A 24,519-nucleotide genomic window follows, 5' to 3' on the forward strand; every position below is an offset into this window, starting at 1 on the left:
ACCCACGGCCCCGCCCCCCAAGGCGCCGGAAGTGGAGTGTGGAGTCGGGCTGCGTGCTGACCGTGTCTGCGGCTGCGAGCCACACGGGTCGGGGGACGCTTCCCCGCAGCGCGGGCGGCCCCGGTCCCCTCGGGCTCCGCGGTTCGGAGGGCACCATGGACGACAAGGGTAAGTCGAGACGGGCAGGGCCGGGGCCTGCTGGGCTTAAAGCGGAGCCACGCCGGGGTCCCTCCACCTCGCACGCCCGGGCTGCGCTCTGCGAGAAGTCCCTTTCCAAGCTCAGGCTGCTCGTCTGGAGGCGCTGCTTCTAGTGGCAACTCAATCACTCTCGCTGCCCCTGTATCCAGGGGCTGGGTCCCCAGGGTATCCCAGGCCTTCCTCTCCCAACAGTTTCCAGTGCCCTCCTCCGAAAAAGGGACACTTGGGCCAGGGGTGCAGGTCTCCCCAGTCTTGATTTCTTCATATGTAAAATATGAGTAAGATTCCCTGCTTTATTGGATCTAGTACTGGAATTTTTTTTAATGTTTATTTATTTTCTTGAGAGAGAGACAGAGCGTGAGCAGGGGAGGGGCAGAGAGAGAGGGACACACAGAATCCGAAGCAGGCTCCAGGCTCTGAGCTGTCAGCACAGAGCCGGGTGCAGGGCTGGAACTCACAGCGAGATCATGACCGGAGCGGAAGTCCCACGCTTCACCCACTGAGCCACCAGGCGCCCCTGGAATTTTTTTGAAAGGCATATTTGATGTGCAGGTCTAGTGGTTATCAAGGTGTTTTACTAAGTGAGGTACAAGAGGAAACTAACATGTATGATACTTATCATTTAAGAAAATAAGAGGGGGATGGACCTCTACATGTACATGTATATATGTAAGCAGGTGAACAGGCTTGAATTAGCATAGACTGTCTGGAGAGGTTGACTCTGGGATTCTCCCACGATGTGGAGTCCAGGTTAAGAGGGTGGATGACCTTCCACTATCATTTGGTGGTGCTTCAATTTTATACCATTATGAACGGATAGCTTTCTCAAGACGAGAAGGAGAGCCTGTAAATACTAAAGTGTATTCCGGTCAACATTTATAATGCCCCTGAAGCCAAACATTCTGAAAAGAAAGTATTTTTAAAATTAGTTTGCTTCTAAGTGAAAACCTCTCTGCTCTTACATCCTGCTAAATGAGTTTGATGAATTGCTTTTTTTGTCCCTTCCCAGAGCTAATTGAATATTTTAAGTCCCAGATGAAGGAAGATCCTGACATGGCCTCAGCAGTAGCCGCCATCCGGACTTTGCTGGAATTCTTGAAGAGAGATAAAGGTGAAGAGGGTCGGATTCGAACACTTTGGGTGTTGGGAAAGTCTTCTAATGACTGTTAGAAGGGTAGAAAGTGAAAATGTGTGTGGCCTTCATAAGGTGATGCAGCTCCAAGCTCAGCGTCTCCTTAATTTCAGTCTTCATTTTGTTTTGTTTTGTTTTGTTTTTAACGTTTATTTATTTTGAGAGAGAGAGAGAGAGAGAGAGAGAGAGGAGAGTGGGGGAGGGGGGGAGGGGCAGAGAGAGAGGGAGACACAAAATCTGAAGCAAGTTCCAGGCTCCAAGCTGTCAGCACAGAGCCCGATGCGGGGCTCAAACTCATGAGGCTTGAGATCATGACCTGAGCCAAAGTCGGACACTTAACTGACTGAGCCACCCAGGCTCCCCTCAGTCTTCCTTTTAACCTGGAGAGAGCCCCCCAGTCATCATTAAATGGGTCCCCTTTCAGAAGTGAGATGAACTTTGAATCAAGAGTGACCATGTTTTTTGTTTGTTTGTTTCTAATATACTTATTTATTTTGAAAGGGGGTGGGAGCAGAGGGAGGAGAGAAAAGCCCAAGCAGATGCTACACCACCAGCGTGGAGCCCAATGCGGGGCTTGAACCCACGAACTCTGAGATCATGACATAAGCCGAAATCAGACGCTTCACTGAACCACCCAGGCTCTCCAAGAGTGACCATGTTGTAACAAGTCAACCATGAAGCTTAAATTATAGCAATAGCTCAGCTTTATAAGTGTTTATTGAGTTTCTGTCATGTGCCAGAATTTGTGCAGTTGCTACAAAGAATGCTACAGGATAAATTTTAGTATGAGTGTCACTCATTGTGATCACCTAATTCAGGCATCCTACATGTAAGTTTCTTGGTATAGCATGATATCTCGTATAAGCAAAGTAACAACAACAATAAAGTGCCTTCTTGCGTGTGAAGGGCTGGCCTAGAGACATGTGTCTAAGATGATCTCTGGAGTCTTCCCGTTGTACCTGCAGTAACACGCAAACACCTAAGCCCTGCCTGAACCGCCTCGCACACCTCATCTGCCACTTCTGCTTACTTTCCTTCCGGGCCATCCCTCACTAGACTGTGCTTCGGCCCCGGCGGCCTCTCTCTGTCCTGTCAAGTTTGTCCCCATCTCAGGGTCTTTGTGGTTAGAGTCCGCACCTGTAACCTTTCCTACTGGCTCTTTATGTGGCTGGATCTTTTCGTACTCAGGTCTCAGTTTCAATGGCCTCCATTCCAGGGGCCATCCCTTTTAGCTCTTTCCAAAGTAGCCCCACCTTTCTCATCATTCTGCTCTTCTCTGTCCTTGTTGGGTCTGTAACTTGTGTGTTTCTTCGTGTGTTTGTTTACCGTCTGCCTCTTCCACTAGAGAGGGAGTCCCATCAGAGCAGGGACCCTGTCCATCTGCTCACTGATGTGTCTCTAGCATACGGGATGCGTTCGGGAAACACTGGTTGAATAAGTGAATGAATCACAGACACACCAAGGGGCCGTGATACTTAAACGAACATCGCCTTCCTCGTGTGATCAATCCAGGGGAGACCATCCAGGGCCTGAGAGCAAACCTCACCAGTGCCATAGAAACCCTGTGTGGCGTGGACTCCTCTGTGGCCGTGTCCTCAGGCGGGGAGCTCTTCCTACGCTTTATTAGCCTCACCTCCTTGGAATACTCGGTAAGCACGGCCCTCCTTGGGTTACCTTTCTCCTTTGTTTGGCTGCAAATACTCTCCTGGATCTTGCCCTTCCCCTCATTCTGCTCCTTTTTTCCTAGGATTACTCTAAATGTAAAAAGATCATGATTGAGCGGGGAGAACTTTTTCTCAGGAGAATATCCCTATCGAGAAATAAAATTGCAGATCTGTGCCATACTTTCATCAAAGATGGGGCGGTGAGTAGATTTCCGGGGTGTGTGGTAATTGGGAGCAAGGATCTTGGAGTTAGACTCCCGGGGTAACATCCGTCCGTGCCACTTACTTGCTGTCTCACCTTGGACACGTTACTTAACCTCTCTGTGCTGCAGTTTTCTCATGGTACATAAAGGTAGTAACAGCACCTACCTCATCAGGCTGTTGTGGGAGGAGGTACTGAGATGGTCTAAGGACTCCGTACTCTGCCTGGCACACAGCAAGCACTACACAAGTGTGTAAATGTGGTTACAGAGGCTGTCCCGTCAAGCAGGTGGAGAAAAACCCCGGGAGAGCACGGATGATTCTCTGATTTTAATAGGATGTCTCACCACAGAAGCATTTTCATTACTGGATGTGTACTAAATCAAAATTCAGCCCGCACATAACAGCTCTTGGCACCGGGTCATCCTGATGTGAAGGTGAAGGTGAAGGTTAGCACTAGCTTGCGATAATGTCCGTGCGTTCGTTTCCAGTGCCGTTTCAGAGACACAGAGCTGCCAAGTACAGGTTGAGCGAGGACAGGAGCTGCAGGTTAAGCCAGGCCCCGGCAAAGGGGCAGTAAAACTTGGATGACGTCTCTCCCACGGCGTCCCTCTTCTGCCAGCCAAGCCTCCACGGACCATAAAATCATTTACTTGCATTTTGACTCTGAAATCTTGTCCTCGGTTTTATTATCCCCTTCCCAACCTTTGAAGTGTGTTATTCAGTAAACGATGTAATAGCAGCGCGTAGGGCTTATACAAACGCCGGTTGCAAACAAAGCCACTTTTGCTCGAGTGGAGGCAAGATGACGACCGCCTCTCGCTGAGGCCTTCTCCTCCCGCCAGACTGCCCCCCGCGCTCAGTATTGGGCAGGTTTCGTTTGCTCTGGTGTGTTGGAAGGTGTGATACCCACCTGCACCCGTGCTGATTTAGACTAAATTCAGAGCAGAGCTGCCCACATTTCACCTTGCGGATGAACCACCTGGGGATCTTAATGCAGATTCCGATTCAGTAGGTCTTGGGGGGCTGAGAAGCTGTATTTCTTACAGGCTCTCAGGAGGCCCGGAAAAGAGCTACGGCGCTATATCCACCCCTTTCGCGTATACAGAACCGTGTGGTCTGTTGCCTAGAACACAGTTAAGCGAGCGTCTGTACATTGTATCCGGTCCACAAATGGGTTGTGTTTACCCCGAGTAGTATCTATAAACTAAAAAAAATTAGCCAACGCTTAAGTCCTGGATTTTCAAGAAAAATCGATGATCTGGCAACAGGAGGCCCATTGTGACTCCGTTGGAGCTTGGTCTCTCCTCTTTGCCGCTGGCCCCACCCGAGCATGTCTTCATGCGACCTGCCTGGTGCCTGCGGGCCTGAGTGTGCAAACCGAGTCTTAGAAATGGGAAAACCGGCCCAAAGGAACCTAACAGAGCGTTCAGATAGAAAGACTTGTGTCTTGTGAGCCACACCACGCGGAGGCTCCACCCTCCCGCACTTGCTGTGGGAAGAGAGGGCCCACGATACATGTGCCATCAAAGATCTCCTCTCCACCTACATTTGACTTGTGGGAAAGGGTACAGGGAAGCCTCGGGGTGCCCGGAACGTGCATTTAGAGGGGCAGAGAGCGTGGGTGATCACGGCAAAGCTTGCCCTTTTGACAGAGCTTTCTCGGTCCACAGCGAATATTAACTCACGCCTACTCCAGAGTGGTCCTGAGAGTTTTGGAGGCAGCAGTGGCGGCTAAGAAGCGTTTCAAGGTGTACATTACAGAGTCACAGCCTGACTTATCAGGGCAAGTATCGTTCCATTTGGTTATGTGCCGAGCAGTCTTTTTTTTTTTTTTTTTTTTTTTTTTTTTAGTGTTTATTTATTTATTTTGAGAGAGAAGGGAGGGAGGGAGAGAGAGAAAATCCCAAGCAGGCTCCACACCGTGAGCACAAAGCCTGACAGAGGGCTCAGACTCATGAACTGTGAGATCGTGACCTGAGCCGAAGTCAAGAGTTGAATGTTTAACAACTGAGCCATCGATGGGCCCCTAGCAGTCACTTTAAAGAGCAAACTGAGGATTCGCACCCGTGTGGGAAGACACAGAACACGCCCCCCCCCCCCCCACCCGTTTGCCAGATAGTCAGCATTGCCTTTGGCTGTGCCTTTTCCTGTCCCTGAGGAAAAATCCTGTGTAATCGCAGTCGGCCACGGTATGGGATCCAGGGTTTTTATTTAGTAGTCAGATCAAAGGAACAGCAACCAAATACGTCTGCGGAAAGATTTGTGTCAAGGAGTAGATGATTCACATCTCTCCCCAGAAGATAATTAAAGGAAAAACTTAGTCCTTTTTTCTGCATTTGTATCTCCTACTCAGAGTCCCCAAGAATGTAGTTTTCCTAAAACATACTTTCTTCTAAAGAACCCAAATTCTTGTTTCCTTAGTCCAGAATCTTGGGATGTGCCCCTTAATCCGTGAATATGAGCAGCGTTTCAAGCCAATGTGATATGTCGTCCAAATTAAGTGATTCATTGTACGCACTATGGGACTTTCTTGGACTCTCTAATGTTCTCAAAATGTCATTTTCCAGTAAGAAAATGGCCAAAGCTCTCTGCCACCTCAACGTCCCTGTCACTGTGGTCCTAGATGCTGCTGTTGGGTAAGTTCCTGTCTTCCTGGCCACAGTTACTTTTCCTCACCCACCCTCGGGGTTGGCTTGGAGCAGGGTTTCCTGATTGAAGGTTTGCGTCCCATTCATAAAACTGCATTGGGCAATGTGCCGCTTCTGAATTGAATTCTGAATTCATGAGACCAGCAAGCTCGTGATAAAGTCTTGATAGTACATGCAGAAGACAGAGCTGTAGAAAGTTGTGGAGAGTGGGAGTCGCTTATGTAGTCTTAGGGCGCACCTTAAGAACAAGGTGCAAAGGTTGGGTCAAGGCCAGCACACGTAATCAGTGCTCCCTCTTCAGCAGGCGTAGGCTGTCCTCAGTGGCCCTCGGGGCTTCTCTGACTTACCCGTGCAACTTCACTTTTAAAACTAAGGACACATTCCGAGAACTGACAGGGTACCTCACAAAAGAAAACAGGACGGATGATCTCTTGGAAAGAAAACACATAAGGCAGATGGTTAAGGCAATTAAGAATGCGTTCAAAGTAAGCATTTTGAAGAACTGTACATAATTGTTCATCGTCAAAGATAAATTGACCTTCACCCTACCTGAAAGGTTTTTTTTTTTATAAATTTTTTTTTTCATTTAAAAAACATTTTTTTTAACGTTTCTTTCTTTTTGAGAGAGAGAATGCAGGCAGGGGAGGGGCAGAGAGAGAGAGGGAGACCCAGAATCGGAAGCAGGCTCCAGGCTCTGCGCTGTCCCCGACGTGGGGCTCGAACTCCCGAGCCGTGAGATCATGACCTGAGCTGAAGACTGAGGCTTAACCGAGCGAGCCACCCAGGCGCCCCAGAAAGATTCTTGAACTACATAGCCTTTTCTTCCAATTTCAGACCACCACAGATTTTTAAATTGTGGTTTTGTTCGTATTGAATTAGATCGGAAAATCGAGTGGCGCACACGTAGTGAGAATCAGTCCTGGGTCAGTTACCGCACCCATATGTGTATGTGCGCTGGGTGGCAGCATGCTGTGCACGTTTTACTGTGGGGGTGTGATCACGGCGGGTTTCCACGCCCCGTGGTGGCAGACCTAGTAAGAGTGCCAAGGGTGTGTCTCGGGCGAGGTGCTCTTCTGAAGAAAGTTGTTTTGAGAGGGGCTTAGTGAGCTGAAAATGGAATATTAATGTCGGTAGGTGGTGATGCTAACAGCAGCCAAGAAAATAGAGCAATTTTTTCTTTTTTTAATTTCTTCAGCTACATCATGGAGAAAGTGGATCTTGTCATAGTTGGCGCTGAAGGGGTTGTTGAAAACGGGGGCATCATTAACAAGGTGAGAACATTGCTTCTCCACGGTTCCTTGCTCTGGGCTTGGAGAGGTCGCCAGCCTACCTGCTGGCGGCATCGGGTGTTATGGTTCCCTCATCCAATCCTGTTTAGCCTGCAGACGACCATTGCATCAGACGGTGTCCCTGTCCCCCGGGGCCACTGGAGCGGCCAGAGTTTGGTCACCTGTCTTTGATCTTTGTAAACCATGAGAATGCAGTTCATCTTTTCTCGGAACATGTTTTAATTGGAATTGGGTTTGGCTGCTTGTTTTCTAATTGGGCATATTGGACATCGGTGTAGTGTGGTGGTAACATTTCTCTATCGGTTGCTTACCATGGAAGGATTTCATCATTTGTTCCACGTGCTGTGTGTTGAAACATATGGGACATAAAGGTTTCACGCGTACGGCTTGGAGGCGTGGCCTCACTTGGCGTGATGTTTTCCAAGCGTCTGTATTGTAGCAGGTGTCAGCGCTTCGTCGTCCTTCACGGCTGCGTAACGTCCCGTCGCGTGCGCAGACCACGTTTGCTTATCCGCCTGTTCACGTCCACTTGAGTTGTCTCTACGTTTCAGCTCTTGGGAATAATGTCACTACGAACGCGGGGGCACAATCATCCGTTTGAGTTCCTGTTTTCAGTCCCCTCCAGTACATACCTACGATGGAATTTCTGGGTCATACGGTAATTCTACGTTCAGCTTCTCGAGGACCCACCAGACTCTTCACGGCAGCCGCGCCATTTCGCCTTCTCCTCGGCAACGTGCAAGGATTCCGGCTTCTCTCCGTCCTTGCCAACACTTGTGTTTTGTTTTTTATTCTAGCCGCCCCAGTGGGCGTGAAGTAGCATCTTATGGTGGTTTTGACTTGTGTTTGCCTAAGGACCGAAGACCTTGAGCATCTTTGGGGCGTGCGTCTGACTCTTTGTGCATCTGTGGAGACCTGTCTGTGTTGTCGTCTTTTTCTTTCTTTTAACATTTATTTTTGAGAGAGAGCGTGCACGAGTCGGGGAGGGGGATAGAGAGAGGGGGACAGAGGATCTGAGGCAGGCTCTGCACTGACAGCAGAGAGCCCTACACGGGGCTCGAACCCACAAAGCATGAGATCGTGACCTGCGCCAAAGTCGGACACTCGGCCGACGGAGCCGCTCACGGGCCCCTATGCGGTCATCTTTGTTTAAAAGATCTTTAATTCCAAAGCCAGAATCACATGCATTATGTAACATATCACACACCCTCCAAATGTGCCATAACATCTCATCCTTCTACGTTTTCTCTGACTCTCCAGATTGGAACCAACCAGATGGCCGTGTGCGCCAAAGCACAGAACAAGCCTTTTTATGTGGTTGCAGAAAGTTTCAAGTTTGTACGGCTCTTCCCACTAAACCAGCAAGATGTCCCAGATAAGTTTAAGGCAAGAGTTTGTTGTTGCTGTTGTTGTTGTTGTTTTTACCTATTTGAAGGGGTATCTGAGTCTAAGCTGAAACCTTTGGGGAAAAAGCACTGTAAGAGTGTTTCCGTAAGCTACTGTCCTCCCGTCACATTCTCCAACACCTCGGATGCAAAGATCAGTTGTTGGTTGAACTCAGAGTCAGACAGATCCGTTTGTCCCCAGAATTTCTGTCTCTCGGTCTCTCTGACACACGTGAAGGGGCTGTAAGGAGGCAGGGAGAGCGGATGGCTGAGTCCCGGCTCGGCTCCTGTCTCCACTTACAACCACGTGACCTGGGGCACATGCTCCCGTTTTCCGCCCTGAACTTCAGTTACCTGTGAAACGAGGTGCAAGTGCCATCTGGCAGCATGACGACAGTTGGGAGGTGACCCAGGAGAAAAGCTCAGCACGTGCTGGGCACAAAGTAAGGTCTGTGTAAGCGGCGTGACTTGTTATCTCGAGAGGTTTCGAGAAATGAAGCCAGCACCCCAGTGAGGGCAGACGCGGTTTGGGTTTTCGTTAGATGAGGCTGGCGGCCAGTAGGCCGCCCCCCCTGGCTCACCCCTGCAACTCTGCCCTCCTCACCAGGGCGCTGCGCAGCCGGCTTCTCGTGTTTTCGGCGCGCTCTTTCAGACGGTAGCGCACTGGCTGGTCGGCCACGCCCACGCCGGTTCTGAGCCCCTCGTGGGGGAAACCAACCCGCACGCTTTCTCTCTCCTCAGTATAAGGCAGATACCCTGAAGTCTGTGCAGACCGAACAGGATCTCAAAGAGGAGCACCCGTGGGTGGACTACACGTCTCCTTCCTTGATAACACTGCTCTTTACAGACCTGGGGGTGTTGACACCCTCAGCGGTCAGCGACGAGCTCATCAAGTTGTATCTGTAACCGCTGGACCCTTCCCTGCTGGCGCAGCTGAGGCACTTGGGGCGGGGTGAGTAGCCTCTTGACCCCTTGGTGAGTCGGGCAGAAACTAAGTTTTTAAGATTTTATGTTTAAGTAATCTCTACACCCAATGTGGGGCTCAAACTCACAACTCCAAGACCAGGAGTGGTGTGCCCCACCAACTGAGCCTGCCAGGCACCCCTAAAACTGAATTTTTTTTTTTTTAGTGAAGACTTACAGACTAAAGACCTAAAACTTCAAGAATTCTTTATTCATTTCAGCCCCATCTAAAATGTGTTCATAGTTCCCGTAAACCCAACCTGAATTGCGCTCGTGGTTTCCAGGCACTTTCCAGAAACACAAATTAGATTACTGGCTACTTACCCAGTGAAAGACCTGCCCAAGCCCACCTCCCTTCTTCCCTGCACTCCAGACTGATTTGCTACAAGCATCAAAGAGATGCAGGCCTTCCTGTGCAGCCAGGCGCCCCTTCAGGAACTAATAGCTGCCCGGGACACACATTACGTACTGCGCCTCGTGAGAAAGGCTAGAAACCATGTTCAGTTCTCATCAGGCTTCCAGCGGTGAACACGAGCCAGGGACTGCCATCCCCTCATCGGTCTGGGGGCAGACAGAATGGAAACCAGCAAGAGAACCCAAGGAAGGCAGAAACGGCATTTAGCAGGAGCATCCTATATGGCTCATCACGTATGAAGACCTTCCAGAACGTTTATAAGCTGAAATTCTGCATCTGTGAAAGATGTGAATCTCCTTTAGATGTTGTTTGTGCCTGAACAGCTTTTTAAAATTGTACTTGGGGACAAATCGAGCATCTTTTCAAATAAATTCTATGAAGGGTTTTGAGACGGTGTTGCATCAGTACTGAGAGCTACCCGACGCCCAAAGGTCCTGGCCATCTTGGTGAGGCCTCTGCAGCTTCAGTCACACACCCAAGACAGTCAGATGGAAGGAAATAATTTATTCAACACGAGGCATATGTTTTTTCCCAGATTAGGATTTGCTTCTTTAGTTTTTCAGATACTCCCCCGTAAAACAGCGGTGAGGACTATTCTTTGAAACGAACCCCAGCAACATCAGCAACCCCATGCCGGTGTTTTGTACAGCCCCTGAAAGAGATAACGAAAGTCCAGGGGAAAGGACACCCAGGAAGCTCAGACGCCTGAAAACACTAAGGAACCTTAAAAAGCCAAAAATCAAGTCTACCTCAGTATCTTTGTTAGAAAGTTAAGTATAAAATAGCCACAGAAAAATGAGCTTTAATTTATAGGTGACCCATCAAAATATTGACGTCTGTTATTTACACTCCGACAGTTATGCTCTTCCATTACACCTAAAGGCCGGTGTGGTTTTAATACAATATCCACGAGTGTAAAACCCCCCGCCCCCCAAGTCTGAACAGCTTTCTTGGATGTGAAGTTCCGACACGTAGCGAAAGCAGATGTGAGCCGTGCCGGGCCCGCTGGCCGCATTCCCCGCACTCTCCCACGCTCCCCAAAGCCGGTGTCAGCAGTCAGGTTCCCAGGCGGGGATCCCCACGTCTGCTGTGGTGACTGTTCTCTTGCCGCTCGCCAACAACCCCTTCTCAAACTCTTCTTCAGTAATCTTGCCTTTCTTAAACTTTCTCAAGAGCCTCGTGTCATTAAGAAGTTCCTCCATGTCCTCGTCTTCGATATCAGAACCCTAAGTATAGAGACCAACAAACCACCAAATTCCTCAGCAACGTGTTCCCACCAGCAACAACACACTCTCACCCAACTCACAACAGGACAGAAGGATAGGGGAGCCGCACACAATTCCCACTAAAAGACATTATTTTGATAAAATTCATTCAGAATTCTCAGCTGGGTGTTTGAGAAAGAAAACACACCGTACCTCTTCCCTCTTCCTTTTTGCATTCATTTTCTTCTTCTTCTCCTTTTTGGCCTTCTGCTTTGACCAAGCTTTATTTTTTATGAATTTTTTTCTCCCTTCATTTTCTCTTTTCTCTTTTCTCTGTTGCTCTAGTAGCTTCTGCCTTTGCTTCTCTCTGATTTTATCTTTGAATGGAATGGTGTCTGTATTAACATCTGCAGGCACAAAATCTGGAAACTGCTTTCCTCTCAGTTCTGGCATCTTGGGCATCCTCAGCAGGGCAAACCCTCGAGCAAGACTAGCAAAATCAAGATCTAATTAAACCAAAATATCAGAGTTAGCACACCCAAAATAGGATTGATTATAAGCACCAACCCAAGGAAGATGCCTAACAATGCAACTGGTTTAGTTTTTTGGGGTTTTTTTTTTAATGTTTTTATTTATTTTTGAAAGAGAGAGGCAGAGCACAAGCAGGGGAGGGGCAGAGAGAGGGAGACACAGAATCTGAAGCAGGTTCCAGGCTCTGAGCTCTTAGCACAGAGCCCAACATGGGGCTTGAACTCGTGCACCACAAGATCATGACCTGAGCTGAAGTCAAATGCTTAACCAACTGAGCCACCCAAGGCACCCCCAATGTAACTGTTTTCTATCCAAATGATCTAAGGGGTCCATTTTAATTAGGATTAAAGTTACAGTTTTAGCGGAAAGGAATACTCAGCAGCCAGTTTATTCTGTCTAGCAAACCCTAGGAAGACTTCCTTTTGTTTCTTTTTAACTTTTTTCAATGTTTATTTTTGAGAGACAGAGCACGAGTGGGGGAGGGGCAGAGATAGAGGGAACACAGAATCTGAAGCAGGCTCCAGGCTCTGAGCTGTTAGCACAGAGCCCAACGCCAGGCTCAAACTCAAAAACTGCAAGATCGTGACCTGAGCCAAAGTCGGATGTTTAACCAACTGAGCCACCCAGGCACCCCAGAAAACTTCCTTTTAAATGTTTAGAAAATATTAACCCTGTATATGCCTAAAGGTTTGTGTAAAACAAAGCAATTTTACATTTGTAATACTTGTGAGACCATCACATTTGTAATAATGCTGAAGGAGACACAATTAAGTGCAGTCCAACTTACCCTTTAATCTGAAGATGAGGCCGCATTCGTGCTTGGCATATGCCTGGACGTATGACACAAAGGCTTTCATGCCCTTTTCAAACACAGCTCTGTCAGCCAGGGCCATGGACTTGAGCTTTGGAAGGAGGTCTCCTGTGTTTTTCTGGAGTTGCATCTCCTGCAGGGGGCACTGCACACAGACACATGCTCACCTCCTCTGGCTGGGATCCCCTCACACCCATCAGAGCCAGTGCCAATAAAGCCAGAGGCAAAACAATTCATGGTAATCCTTAATCAGAGGCCTAGAAGCCCCAATTCCCAAGTGTTTTATTTGGTCTGAAATTTTGTAAAGAAAATTTTAAAATCGATTTTACATAACAATCCTGATTTCTGGTGGAGAGCATCCAACACGAGGTCTGTGTTCCCAAGTACTGACACTCAGCTGGAGCCGAGCAGTGTCTGCCATCCTACCGGGGGCTGGTGCCGCCCCACAGCCTTTCAGCCAGCCAGGTCCCTGCACTCACGTCACCAGGCTTGCCCCTGTGAGCATGCAACCCCTAAGCTAAGTTCCAGACCACGTGCCCAAAAAGAAGTTTACTAGGTATCCATCCCGTCACTGTCACTGGGCATTGTATATGGAAAAAGACCGCTTACTTTTTGGTTAATTTCAAGGAAACTGACGTACGACTCTTCCATGGGAAGGAGGAACACGAGCGCACTGCCACCGTGGCCGATGCGGGCTGTGCGGCCACAGCGATGCACAAAAGCACTGTGAACACAGGATGGGAACGTGATCACCAAGTGAGAACGGCAGGGTGCAGGCGCAGGGCCGCCAGACCCCACGGCTCAGTCCCAACCCTACCCCTCGCCAGTGTCAGAAATACCAGAGCTGGCAGTTAAACAGACTACAAACCAGACAGGATTCTGTAAGGATCCTGTAAGGACAGGATTTCTGTGAACTAGAAAACTGTTGCACTTATGCCCAGCTGATGATACAGTCCTAGTAGAAAACTGGGAGGCAAAAGTAGAGAAGAGAACAGAGGCCTTATGTAAGCCTTCCACCAAGAGGTAACAACTATTATGGCTCAGGAGTTCTGTTCACCCGCATTTTTCTATGTTTGGGAGAAAAACAAACTTTCACATGCAGTGTTAAGTATTATTTTCCTTTAAACATTCTATCACGTCCATTCATGTGAGAACTTTTAAAAAGTATGTGAAAATAACCTGAAATGCTGCATAATATGGCATCACTATTTGACATGCCAGTGACGGTTCACCTGTTTGCCCATTTTTGCTATTTAAAACAACATTCTGATGAACATCGTTATGTGTATCTTCCTCGGGATCCGTGGGGCCCGATTCCCCAGAGAGGGTAACATTCTGTCACACTGTACCTTGCGCTGCTGGGAGGGTCGTACTGCAAAACCCAGTTTACTTCAGGAATATCTATTCCTCGGGCCATGACATCTGTGCACACTAAAATCCCACTAGAAAATGAGAAAACACTGTTCTGAGTAAGGAGATCACCATCAGTCTGTACTGGCCTTGATGATGACAGGGACAGTAACACACAGGGTCCCGAATCTCTCACAGAAGCATTTGGTAACAACATTTTGACTTTTTCTTCCTCCTAAGAATATCTAGGAATTCACAAATTCCCAACCAAAACAGGAGGGAGGGAGGGAGGGAGGGAGGGAGGGAGGGAGGGAGGGAGGAAGGAGACAGTGAAGGGATTTTTGATTAGCATACTTTTATTTGAAAAGAAAAACCTGCTGAGTGTAATCCTGAAGTGCAACAGTCCGTTCTCTTTCTCTGCCTAGAAGAGTGCTGTTAACAACACAACCGGGAAAAAAACAAAAACCAGCCAGGAGGCTCAATGGTTAAGAAAAGCAGCAAAATGTTACTTATACACACAGAGTCAATTACGGTCACCAAGAGATGAGAGTGTCCCCCATGCAGTCACCCAAGGACAACCCACGAGGCTTCAGTGAATAGCTCCCATCTGCTCTCCACCTGCACAAGTTATGAAAACCCCATGGCCGGGTGCCGGGCCATATACCGGGGAATCCAGGAGGGCACACAACACTCAGGTCCCTGTTCTTACAGAGCTTAAGACACCTCACGGGCAAGCTCGTGATACCTAAGGAGGTCAGTGCAGCACAGCATGACGGGTCAGGACGAGGACAGGGGCCCTGGGCTACACAGGGCAGAAAAGAGGATCCCAGGCCAAGAGAACAGCCCCAGCCGAGGGTGACCTCCGCGGCAGCTAACCCACCTTTGCAATTTGCGGAACTCCATGAAGATCTTGTTGCGCTTATGTTTCATCTTCCCGTGAATGCACATAATCTTCACACCCTTCACCAGGGATTCCAGGGCCTTTCCATAGTATTCCACACAGGCGCAGGTGCTGCGAGAGGGGAGACCGGGCTCAGCGTCGTCGACCACCCGGGGCCGGGAGGGAGGCGGCAAGCACAGACGCGGCGGCGATGACCCAATCCCTTTTGGGAGAATGGCTACCGGCATCATCCACATTGAGCTCTAAATCCGAAACCCTCTGGAGTTCTGACACCGAAACAAACCCCACCGTGGCAGACCCTGAGCTGGCCGCTCCAACGCCAGTCCCAGCAGCCACCTCCTCCCTCCCCGCCCTCTACGACGAGGCTGGGACAGCTGCACACTCAGTTCCCCTGCCTCGAGGTGAGCGGCTGCCGAGGGGCACACCTTCGGCCCGTAAAATGAAAGCCCGAGTCAGCTAGGGAGGAGGGGATTCTAAGAAAGCTTGGATGTGAAGGATACCCTTCCACCTTCCTCTGCCTTTCCTCCTCTATCCGCTTTCAGTGCACACAGGACAGCGGACAGGACAGTGACGGACAGACAGAACAAAAGGCCAGGACAGTTGCAGAAACACTGACCTCGACACTCCAGAGATCTAACCCAGTGTCGGGACCTGCCTAACCTCTGGACTTCTCTCTACAGGAGAAAAATAATGCCTCCTGTTCGAGCCACAAAAGTTGGGTTTTCAGCTATTTGCGGCCAAAAACATTCCTGAGAGAATTCCAAACCTTAGAGCTACATGTACCTAAGTATTCTGGATGTGACTGAGCCCCAGATTCTCCCACCACAGCATCCAGAAGGATTACCTGAAGAAAATCAGGTGCTTTTCCTGCTTATGATTTCGAAGAAAATATACCAGCTGGTTAAATTTCTCATCTGCCTTACATACCTGCAAAATAAGAAGGAAAACCAATAAAATAAAAACAAATTTATTGACAATAATAACCTCCATAGCTATTTCCAGTTTCAGCCTTAAGTGTTAAGGACTCTTGATATCCTCCATGAATAGAACACACTTCTATCAGTATATTAATCAGCCTACCGAGCTCAGAATAGATATCAGTATGTGCTGACACATATGTCACAAAGCCGTGTAACTGAGAGACACAGTCATCTAACGCAATCATCCCCAGGGGCACCTGGCTGGCTCAGTGGGTACAGCATGCGACTCTTGATCTCAGGGTTGTGAGTTGAAGCCCCACGTTGGGTGTAGGGATTACTTAAAAAAATCTTTTAATGCAATTGTCCCCAAATCCCAGCATACAGACAGGGATCACACCAGCTATAAGACCATCTCCAGAGAAGATTTTTTTTTTAAGTAAGCTCTACGCCCAACAATGTGGCTTTAACTCATAACCCCAAGATCAAGAGCTGCACACTCTACCAACGGAGCCAGCCAGGTACCCCTTTAGGGTACAGTGTTTTTTTAGTGTTTACTTATTTTGAGAGAGACAGACAGACACAGTGAGTGTGAGCGGGGGAGGGGCAGAAAGACATGAAGAAAGAGAATCCCAAGCAGGTTCTGTGCTTTCAGCGCAAGGACCCCGTGCGATCATGACCTGAGCCAAAATCAAGAGTCAGACGCTTAACTGACTGAGCCACTCAAGTGCCCTCAGGGTAGATTTTTGTTAGTGCAGATTCTTGGGCACAGCATACAGATTCAGTGGGTCTAGGACTGGACGTAAGAATCCCTATTATTTAAGAGCCCCCAAGAGATTCTGATATATCCCCGCATTCAGAAATCACGGCTCTAAGATGAACACAGGTTTCCAGAAGGAATGTACAAAATTGGAAAGACCACCATGGAGACAGACTCCGAGCGCTCCATTCAGGCCCCTAAATTAGAGACATTTAAACCCGTCTGTATGCCTCCCCCCTATTTTTATGAAAACCAAATCCTCAGTGTGGCGCTTCTCCTCACACACTCAGGTACCTCTACATGCAGCCACGGAAGTGAATACGAGCTAGCAGAATGCAGCGCCAGCCACAGTGGGTGCCCAAAGCTACCGTTTCTTGATAGGTACTTGTACTGAGCACTGGCCGAATAACCTTCATCTGTACTAATAATAAGTCCATCCTTACCACCACCTGTGACGTGGGTAGCGCTGTAGCCTCCTTGGTACGGTAAGGGCATCTAGTTTCGCGAGTGAGGGCAAAGCCGAGATGTGCAACTGGACGGCCTTGCCCTGGCGCCCATCCTGACCGCACGCCACAGAACCTACGGACCACGCCCTCTGCCTGGGAAAGGCCGGCCTCCTGACTTTACCAGCCCGGCCCAGAAACGTCAGCAGTGAGGATCACCCCCCCCCACCTGGTGAGCCTGCCTGATTTCAACCCCACCTTCCAGGCAGTTGCCCTAGAGGCAGTGCCACGATGTACCTTAGACCCCAGGCAGCATTAGGACTGAACTGCAGGAATCAGTAAGGAGAACGCCCAGTGCGCACCATGTAGTAGTTCTTCAGGCGGGAAGGAGTTTTCTGGGTGCTGCTGGCCGCCACGCCCTTCTCCTTCACCGAGATCCGCACGGGGTTCCGGAGCCCCGCTCTCACCAGGCTCTCCACCTCCTGTGTCTGAGTGGCGGAGAAAAGGCCTGTTCTCCTCTGCTTTGGCAAAAACTCCAGGATGGTATTTATGCTAAAAAAGAGGGCTCAAACTCAACCCCTCATTTATCAGCATAATTAACAAATACGACTTTATAACACTAAACATATTTTAAGACAGGAAGAGAAAGCATTACAGTGTTCACAGTAGACATTACCAGGGGATGAGACTATACTCTCACTTTTTTCAAGTTTTCTCCAATACGAACACATAATTATACTGCTATCAAGTGGAGCAGTTAAAAGGAGAGAACAAAGACAAAACTTTTGAGACTAAAAACCATTAAATCGTACATCTGAAATAGGTGAACTGTATAACAGATGAATTATATCCCAAAAATGCTGTTTAAAAGACATGCAAGAAATCACGAAGGAAAATGCATCTTAAGTGGAACTGGAATTTAAGCTGTGTGGTAGACTCTGAAGGATCAAACCACCTAATAATCTGAAATTCAGAGGAGGCCGATAAAGGCAGTCACAGGGCGGTAAAGGAATTCCAATTTGCTCTCCTTTTCGCCCAGTATCGCCCGAAGCCACCAAAGCCCACAGTCCGGTACCTTGCCTCAAACCCCATGTCGAGAAGTCTGTCTGCCTCATCCAACACCAGGACGTCGAGGGACCTCACACAGCTGGCCAAATCCAAGCCCTCTGCCTTCCTCCGGAACATGTCCTCCAAACGGCCTGGAGTGGCCACAATGATGTTCCCACTTTGAAAACACAGTAATGGTTACCACACTCTCTGGATCTTGGGAATATCTGTGATCCCAAATCCCAAGCATTATATACCCCCCCGTCAGAAGTCGTGGAAGTCCCAGGGAAGGGAGGTGAGGCCCTGAGAGGAAGGACAGGGCTCAGAGCAGCAAAGCTTGGGGCCGTGAGGGAGGCAGTGAGGGAGGCAGATCAGGTTCAGAGCCAAGACCCGGGGCGGGGTCAGCAGAGGCCAGCCCATCGGCCACATCGGGCCTGTACCTGTTTTTGTGACGCCTCACTGGCACACAGCCGTGCCTATCCCTTCACGTATTGTCTCTGGTGGCTTTCACACTACAAGAGTGGAGCTGAATACTTGTGACAAACCCTGTGGTCCACAAACCTAAAATATTTACCCTCTGTTCCTTTACATAAAAGGTCTGCTGACCCTTTACCTAAAACAAGTTATTCAACCACTTTCAGCCTCAGCTAACTCATCTATAAAATGAGAATGTTAACAGAATTAGAATTTTATGTAAAGATCACAACCTCAGACGAAAGGCCAAATGCAGCCCCAACCTTTCTGACCTGCAAGAAGTCTTTTTGGTTTTTTGTGTGTTTTTTTTTAAGATTTTATTTTTAAGTAATATCTACACCCAACATGGGAGTTCGAACCCACAACCCTAAGATCAAGAGTTGCAGGCCCCACCAACTAAGCCAGCCAGGCACCCAAAGAAGTTTGTTGTTGTTTTTAATGTGAATTACATGCCATTGGTTAACAAAGTCTGGAGCCAACACGTAAGAATCTGGAATTCCACATTGTTGTGTTTTTTTAATTCAAAATCTGGTAATACTGAGCCCAGATTCCTGCAAGGCAACTATCAGCTAGAGATGAGTACTCAAGCGTGTACTGGGCAGTTCCTACCAATCCCCACCCCAACCCTTTCACACACTGATATTATCCTCTGACCCCTGCAGGAACTTGACTTTGTGACCCCTATTGAAAACCATCTCGTGGTATAGCTCGACAGAAGCAGTTCCTCGTCATTAAGATTCTCGAACAAATTGGCCACAAAACCTACCACTGCTCATTATAAACCTTATTCATGGTGGGACTGAAAAAAATTCAAAGGGCTGATGGCCACCACGTACTCAAACATTCATCTGTTCATTAAACACCTGTGTGTGCTCAGCACTGTCAGATGCAATGCTGACCTCCAGAGCCTGCCTGGGGACTCGGGGAGCCTGGCCCATGCAGTGGCCTAGAAGAAAGCCGAGTCTGTGCAGCAGCAAGCGCATGGGAAGGCGGTGGCAGTGGAGAATGGTGGCCTCGCAAGCCCCTTACAAACATTAGAATCCTTGCTAAGGGCCAGAAGCCATTAAAGAGTTTTCAGTGAGTCACATGATCAGACAGGCACTGAAAAGGCCACTTCGGTTGCTCTGTGGAGAGTGGATTATAAGAAGGCAAGAGTAGAAACAGAGTAGAAACGCACTGCAACAGCCCAGGAGACAAGGTGGTTTAGATCAGAGCAGGAGACGTGGCGAGCGAGAAAAGCAAAGGGTTAGAGATGTGTGCTCTGGAGAGAAAATGCAAAGGATCCGGTGATGGTTATCGGGTGGGGGAGGTGATGGAGGGGACAGTGACGCAGCAAGGCCAACTCCCAGACCTTCGGAGAAGCATGGGGGGGGTGGGGGGACAGATGACCGTGGGAGAAGCACAAGGGGGACAGGTGACCATGGGAGAAGCACAGGGGGGACAGGTGACCGGGAAACTCCAGGTGAGGTGCAGGTTTGGGGATAAAAAGTACCCATTTCAGACACGTTTGCAACAGCTGGGAGATGCCCAGGAGACGCCAGGCAGAGAAGAGGCTGCAGGTCTGAGCTCAGGGCAAGGTCAGTGACCACCAAGGGTGGGATGACACCACTTAGAGAGCCCACGGTGAGAAGAACAAGGGCCCGACGTCCCATAGAGCCGGCCTGGGGAGAGTAGGGGCCATACCCTGACCTCGCTTCTCCTCTGCAGGGGTAAGACTCACTGAAAGGGAAAGGCTCATCCGGGCCGTATGGGAAGGAGCCAGCAGGCAAAATGGGAGGTTGGCCCGAAGAATGAAACTTTTGGGGGAGAGGGAGCTGCTGACGGAAGTGCTCCCAGTTAGGCCCAGACCATGCATGGCTTCCTCTTGGGTTCAATGCCAAAAACAAGCAAGAAAAGGAGCAGAAGCAAGCAAACTTACCCTTGCTCCTTAAACCTTTCAACATCTTCTCCAGGATTCCTGCCTCCGATCCAGAGAATCTGGCTAAAACAAGAAACAGGTCTTTGAGCAGGTCAGGCAAAATAACCGCCCATGGCGGACGGGGGCACTGCATCCAACTTACCTGAACTGTGGGAAGGGCTTCGTGAAATGCGCTAGGACCTCGTCTATCTGAATAGCCAGCTCTCGCGTCGGTGTGATGATTAAGGCTCCCACCTGCCCAGGTGGGGGGAAAGGACACAATCAGCAGTGCCCAGGGTCACACAGCTGAACACACACGCCAGGACCCTCCACTTCACAGAGCAGGGTCCCCAGAGGAACAGCACTTCCCAGGCTTCTTCAGCATCCGGTCAATTACTGCTCTGAATTACAGTCAGTTCACAACATTCACAGCACGGACTTAGCAAACACTGAGACGCTGCTCCTGGGGGAAAGGCACGGTTATATGGTCGTGTTTTGTCAATCAGTACATAAGCTGGTTGTATGCGTGTTTCTGTTTAAAGACACCTCAAATAAGATATAGTTGGTTTACCAACACTGAATTCACAGCCAGCAGCACTGGAACTCGTGCCTGAAGGAAGCTGCTCTAACACAGGTACTTTCTCCAGAAGGGCCATCCCAGCCTTCGTGTGCCCAGGAACACTCGACAGTGCTTCGGCGCCACGCCTGAGGCCGTCTTAAACATTCAAATCACCAGCAAAAATGCAAAAATCACAGCAGTAAACAGACTGGGAGAAAGACATCTCTGTATAGTCTGAGAGCTGAAACAAGGCGGCAGAGCGTTGCCCCGCTCAGACTCAGCTGGGAACCTGCACATCACGTGATGCAGATTTTTTGCTGCTCTGCACAAATTCATGAATGAGCAAGAAAACAGTGAAGTACTGATTTGGGCAGCCACAAATAAATCTTAACAGGCAGGCAAATTCACAAATCCAGAATCTGCAAATAAAGAAGACAGATCTCCTTTCTCTTCAACCTTCTGACCAGCTTCTCGCAACCGTAAACTCTACGATGACCGAGTGAAAAACCAGCCACATGGCTATCCTCACCTGATGCTTTTTTAACTTCTCTTCCCTTCTCAGAAGAATCTCCAGGACGGGAATGACAAAAGCGAGTGTTTTGCCACTACCCGTGACCTGCCAAAGAGGGAGGAAATTTGGTTGGCTTTTCCTCACGGTTCATTCTGGAGGGAAAACGGGAGGGCGGGCTGCATTTGCACGAGGTACTTACCGCCTCTGCAGCGACATCTTTATTTTTCATGAACAGAGGGATGGTTGCAGACTGGAGAGAGAGATGCAAAGCACCGGTTAGAGAATGCCAGCCTCCACGGAGGTGGCCAAAAGCCCTAGGAACCCAGCAGGTGGCCGGCATCACACTGGACCCCACCACGATGCAGGCTCTCAGCAGAGTCCCCACAGGCACCCCAGCGGGGCTGGCTCAGTGGCAACACAGCAGCGGCGTCTACACAGACGGCGTGGAGGGGACAGCAAGCGGAGCTGGGATTCGGGAGTCCTGGATTCTAGCCCTGCCTCACCTCCTTTCCTCTCTGGACCAGGAAGGGTTTGAAGACACTGAGTTTCAGGGTCCCTTCCGGCTCTCAAGTCAAAAAACCAACAACGGTTCAAATAAACCCTCTCATGTGAAACACCACAGAGAACCTCTAGGTTTTGTGAGAAACCTCGTCCTGTGGTTTCAGCAACCAGTGGCCAAACCCGAAGCCCGCCCCGGCCTCAGCTTGAAGGTCATCCCCTCCACGACTCCACTCCTGGTCCCCAGGGCCTGAGCTTACCCATCACAGCACACACAGGACTTTTCTAATGACCTCTGTGAAAGGGGTTCTCGACCCGGATGATTCCTATGCCCTCGGGGAACATTTGGCAATGCCTGGAGACATTTCTGGTTGTCAAAACCCAGAGAGAGGAGGGCGCGCTACTGGCATCTTGTAGGCAGAGGCCAGGGAGGCTGTTAAACAGCCGACAAGCCCCACGACGGTTCCCCACAACAAAGAATTAGCCAGTCTAAATATCAGTGGTGCCGAGACTGAGAAACTGCTCTAGACTACTGACGTCCAGAAGAAACATGATGCGACCCACATACACGGTTTTTTAATTTTCTGGTAGGCACAAAACGAAATACGTAAAATGAATTTTACTAATATATTTTATGTAACCCAATAGATCCAAACTAGTGTCACTTCAACATGTAATGAATATTTTACCTTTTTTTTTTAATTTATCTTGACAGGGAGAGAGAGCACGAGCGAGGGAGGGGCAGAAAGACAGAGGGGGGGGAGAAAGAATCCCAAGCAGGCTCCACACCTAGCACAGAGCCAGACCTGGGGCTCAATCCCCCCAACCCTGGGATCATGACCTGAGCAGATATCAAGAGTCAGACACTTAACCGAGTGAGGCACCCAGGCACCCCTGTAATGAGTATTTCAAAAATTAATTAATGAGATACGTTCCATTCATTTTTCATGCCAAGTCTTCAAAATCCGTTGTACTTTTTACAGCTGGAGCACCTCTCAGTTTGGACTCACCGTATTTCGAGTGTTCAACAGCCACATGCGTCTACTGACTAGCACAGACCCTGATCATCACCACTGATGGCAGAGACAGAGTCTACATTCCCAAGGCTGGGTGCACAGCACTCCCAAGCTTTATCTCCAGCTTTCTTGACATCTTTCCCGGGGATCTTATGGACAGCTCAACTCAGTATTTCAAAACAAAACTCGTCAATTTCCTTCAGAAACGGGCTACCTCTCCCAACCCTCCTCATCTCAATAAACGGTACCACCATCCACCGAGCTACTGAAGACAAAACCCTCAGACACCTTCTAGATTCCTGTCTTTTGTCATCCCTACATCTGGTCCAACAAACCCAAAGCTATCTCAAATTTCACTTCTCGACATCCACGGCTTCCTCTCTACTCCGAGCCACCATCCTCTCTCACATGACACTGGCCCCCTGGCCTCTTTGCTCTTTGGTCCACTCCCTGCACATCAGTCACCTCCCTTCCCTTCCTACCTAGCTTCCCATTAGGATGGCTTCCTATGCACTTAGACGTAATACAGACTCTTCCAAGACCCTGCACAACGTAGACCCTGCTTTGCTCATCTCTTGCAGCACTTCCGATGCCCCAGCCAAATGCCTTCTTTCTGTACCTCCCAGGCCAAGTCTAGCCCCAGGGCATTTGCATCTCTTGCCGCCCCCAATCACCCCACAGCCAGCTCCTTCTCAATTATTCAGGTATCTGCTCAGTGACACCTTCAGAGAGGCCCTCTCTCACACTCCACTTTTCCTCCTATCCTGTACTTTATTGTCACTGTTACATCAGTGTGTTTTCGTCCCTTAGTAACACTTTCCACCAACTCAAATTCCTTTATTCTTCTACTCCTTTCTCCCTCCCCTGCATAAGAAAATAAGGCCCATGACAGGAGAACAACACAGCAAAATCCCCAGAGCCTAGAAAAGTACCTGATACATGGTACGTCCTCAATAAATATTTGAGTAAGTAAATAAATTGGGCCAGGACCCTTCACTTAGTCCACAAAATAACAACGGCAGGTAATATTTACTGAGCTCCCATAATGTGCCCGACACCGTCCTGTGTTAAGTCCCACAACGACCGTATGAGACGGGTAATTACTTGCCTCGTTTTACAGAGAAGGAAAGAAAGCACAAAAGCATAGAGAGATCAGGTCACCTGCCCCGGATCTCACAGCTAGAGGGGGCGGGACCGGGATGCAGCAGGCACTTGGGCCCCGGCACTCGAAGGACGGAGGAGGGTAGGGCCCTGGCACAGGTGCGCTGCCACTCCTGCCTGCCAGGGTCATTAACCAGCTCGGCAGCCCCCGAGTGTGGACCGCCTGTCGCCGCAAGGGCGACGGGTCCAAGACGCGAGACCTAAAGCTCACACCCACCGGCCGCGTCCGACTACCGGGGGGCCTGGCCCGCTCAGAGCCTCCCTTTCCCCGTCTGCCCCCCGGCACACGGAGGACCCCTCTCCGCCCGGCAGCACCGGGTACCTGCACCGGCGTCATGTACGGGAAGCCCAGCTCCCGCAGCGCACCCAGCACCCGCGGGTGCAGCCGCATCGGCAGCGACTCCCAGGAGCCCTCCGTCACGTGCTCCATAGCGCGCGCCCGGCCGCCGCCGCCGCTGCCGCCGGGATGCCGCCTGGGCGCCGCCAGCGAGCACTTCCGCTTCCGGAAGCCCTCGGGACCGCCGGGAACCGAACTCCGGC

General features: G+C 49.6%; 2 protein-coding genes across 7 annotated transcripts; one reads left to right on the top strand and one right to left on the bottom strand.

The window, feature by feature from the left end:
- Positions 1-12: 12 nt before the first annotated feature.
- On the top strand, positions 13-23,103 carry EIF2B1 (eukaryotic translation initiation factor 2B subunit alpha). Of its 6 annotated transcripts, none has more exons than XM_043557391.1 (10): positions 13-168; positions 1,208-1,309; positions 2,843-2,979; positions 3,078-3,194; positions 4,869-4,981; positions 5,766-5,834; positions 7,042-7,117; positions 8,396-8,521; positions 9,262-9,472; positions 9,651-10,287. In XM_043557391.1, the coding sequence occupies exons 1-9, from the start codon at positions 156-158 to the stop codon at positions 9,424-9,426; spliced, it is 918 nt and encodes a 305-aa protein (XP_043413326.1). In that variant the 5' UTR covers positions 13-155; the 3' UTR covers positions 9,427-9,472; positions 9,651-10,287. The 6 variants fall into 6 exon arrangements, with proteins under 6 accessions (XP_043413326.1, XP_043413327.1, XP_043413325.1 ...); XM_043557392.1 differs by lacking the exon at positions 9,651-10,287 and adding an exon at positions 22,786-23,103 and having other exon boundaries at positions 15-168; XM_043557390.1 differs by lacking the exon at positions 9,651-10,287 and adding an exon at positions 15,377-15,679 and having other exon boundaries at positions 15-168.
- On the bottom strand, positions 10,388-24,488 carry DDX55 (DEAD-box helicase 55). Its single transcript, XM_043557386.1, has 14 exons — positions 24,302-24,488; positions 21,504-21,554; positions 21,323-21,409; positions 20,398-20,489; positions 20,256-20,318; positions 17,892-18,041; positions 17,179-17,368; positions 15,541-15,623; positions 14,676-14,807; positions 13,795-13,887; positions 13,055-13,169; positions 12,422-12,590; positions 11,317-11,609; positions 10,388-11,124 (listed from the first exon to the last, which is right to left on the bottom strand). The coding sequence occupies exons 1-14, from the start codon at positions 24,407-24,409 to the stop codon at positions 10,948-10,950; spliced, it is 1,803 nt and encodes a 600-aa protein (XP_043413321.1). The 5' UTR covers positions 24,410-24,488; the 3' UTR covers positions 10,388-10,947.
- Positions 24,489-24,519: the final 31 nt, after the last annotated feature.

This window comes from Prionailurus bengalensis, chromosome D3 (assembly GCF_016509475.1).
Source record: "Prionailurus bengalensis isolate Pbe53 chromosome D3, Fcat_Pben_1.1_paternal_pri, whole genome shotgun sequence".
In the NCBI taxonomy this organism is placed as follows: Eukaryota; Metazoa; Chordata; class Mammalia; order Carnivora; family Felidae; genus Prionailurus; species Prionailurus bengalensis.

Excerpts from the sequence above, each read along its gene's own strand:
- EIF2B1 (XM_043557391.1), top strand. Across the intron at positions 3,195-4,868 it reads CTTTCATCAAAGATGGGGCG|CGAATATTAACTCACGCCTA; the intron begins GTGAGTAGATTT and ends CTCGGTCCACAG. Across the intron at positions 5,835-7,041 it reads GTCCTAGATGCTGCTGTTGG|CTACATCATGGAGAAAGTGG; the intron begins GTAAGTTCCTGT and ends TAATTTCTTCAG.
- DDX55 (XM_043557386.1), bottom strand. The coding sequence starts at position 24,409 with ATGGAGCACGTGACGGAGGGCTCCTGGGAGTCGCTGCCGATGCGGCTG. Across the intron at positions 13,170-13,794 it reads GACCCTCCCAGCAGCGCAAG|TGCTTTTGTGCATCGCTGTG; the intron begins GTACAGTGTGAC and ends CTGTGTTCACAG. Across the intron at positions 11,610-12,421 it reads CCTCATCTTCAGATTAAAGG|ATCTTGATTTTGCTAGTCTT; the intron begins GTAAGTTGGACT and ends TGGTTTAATTAG.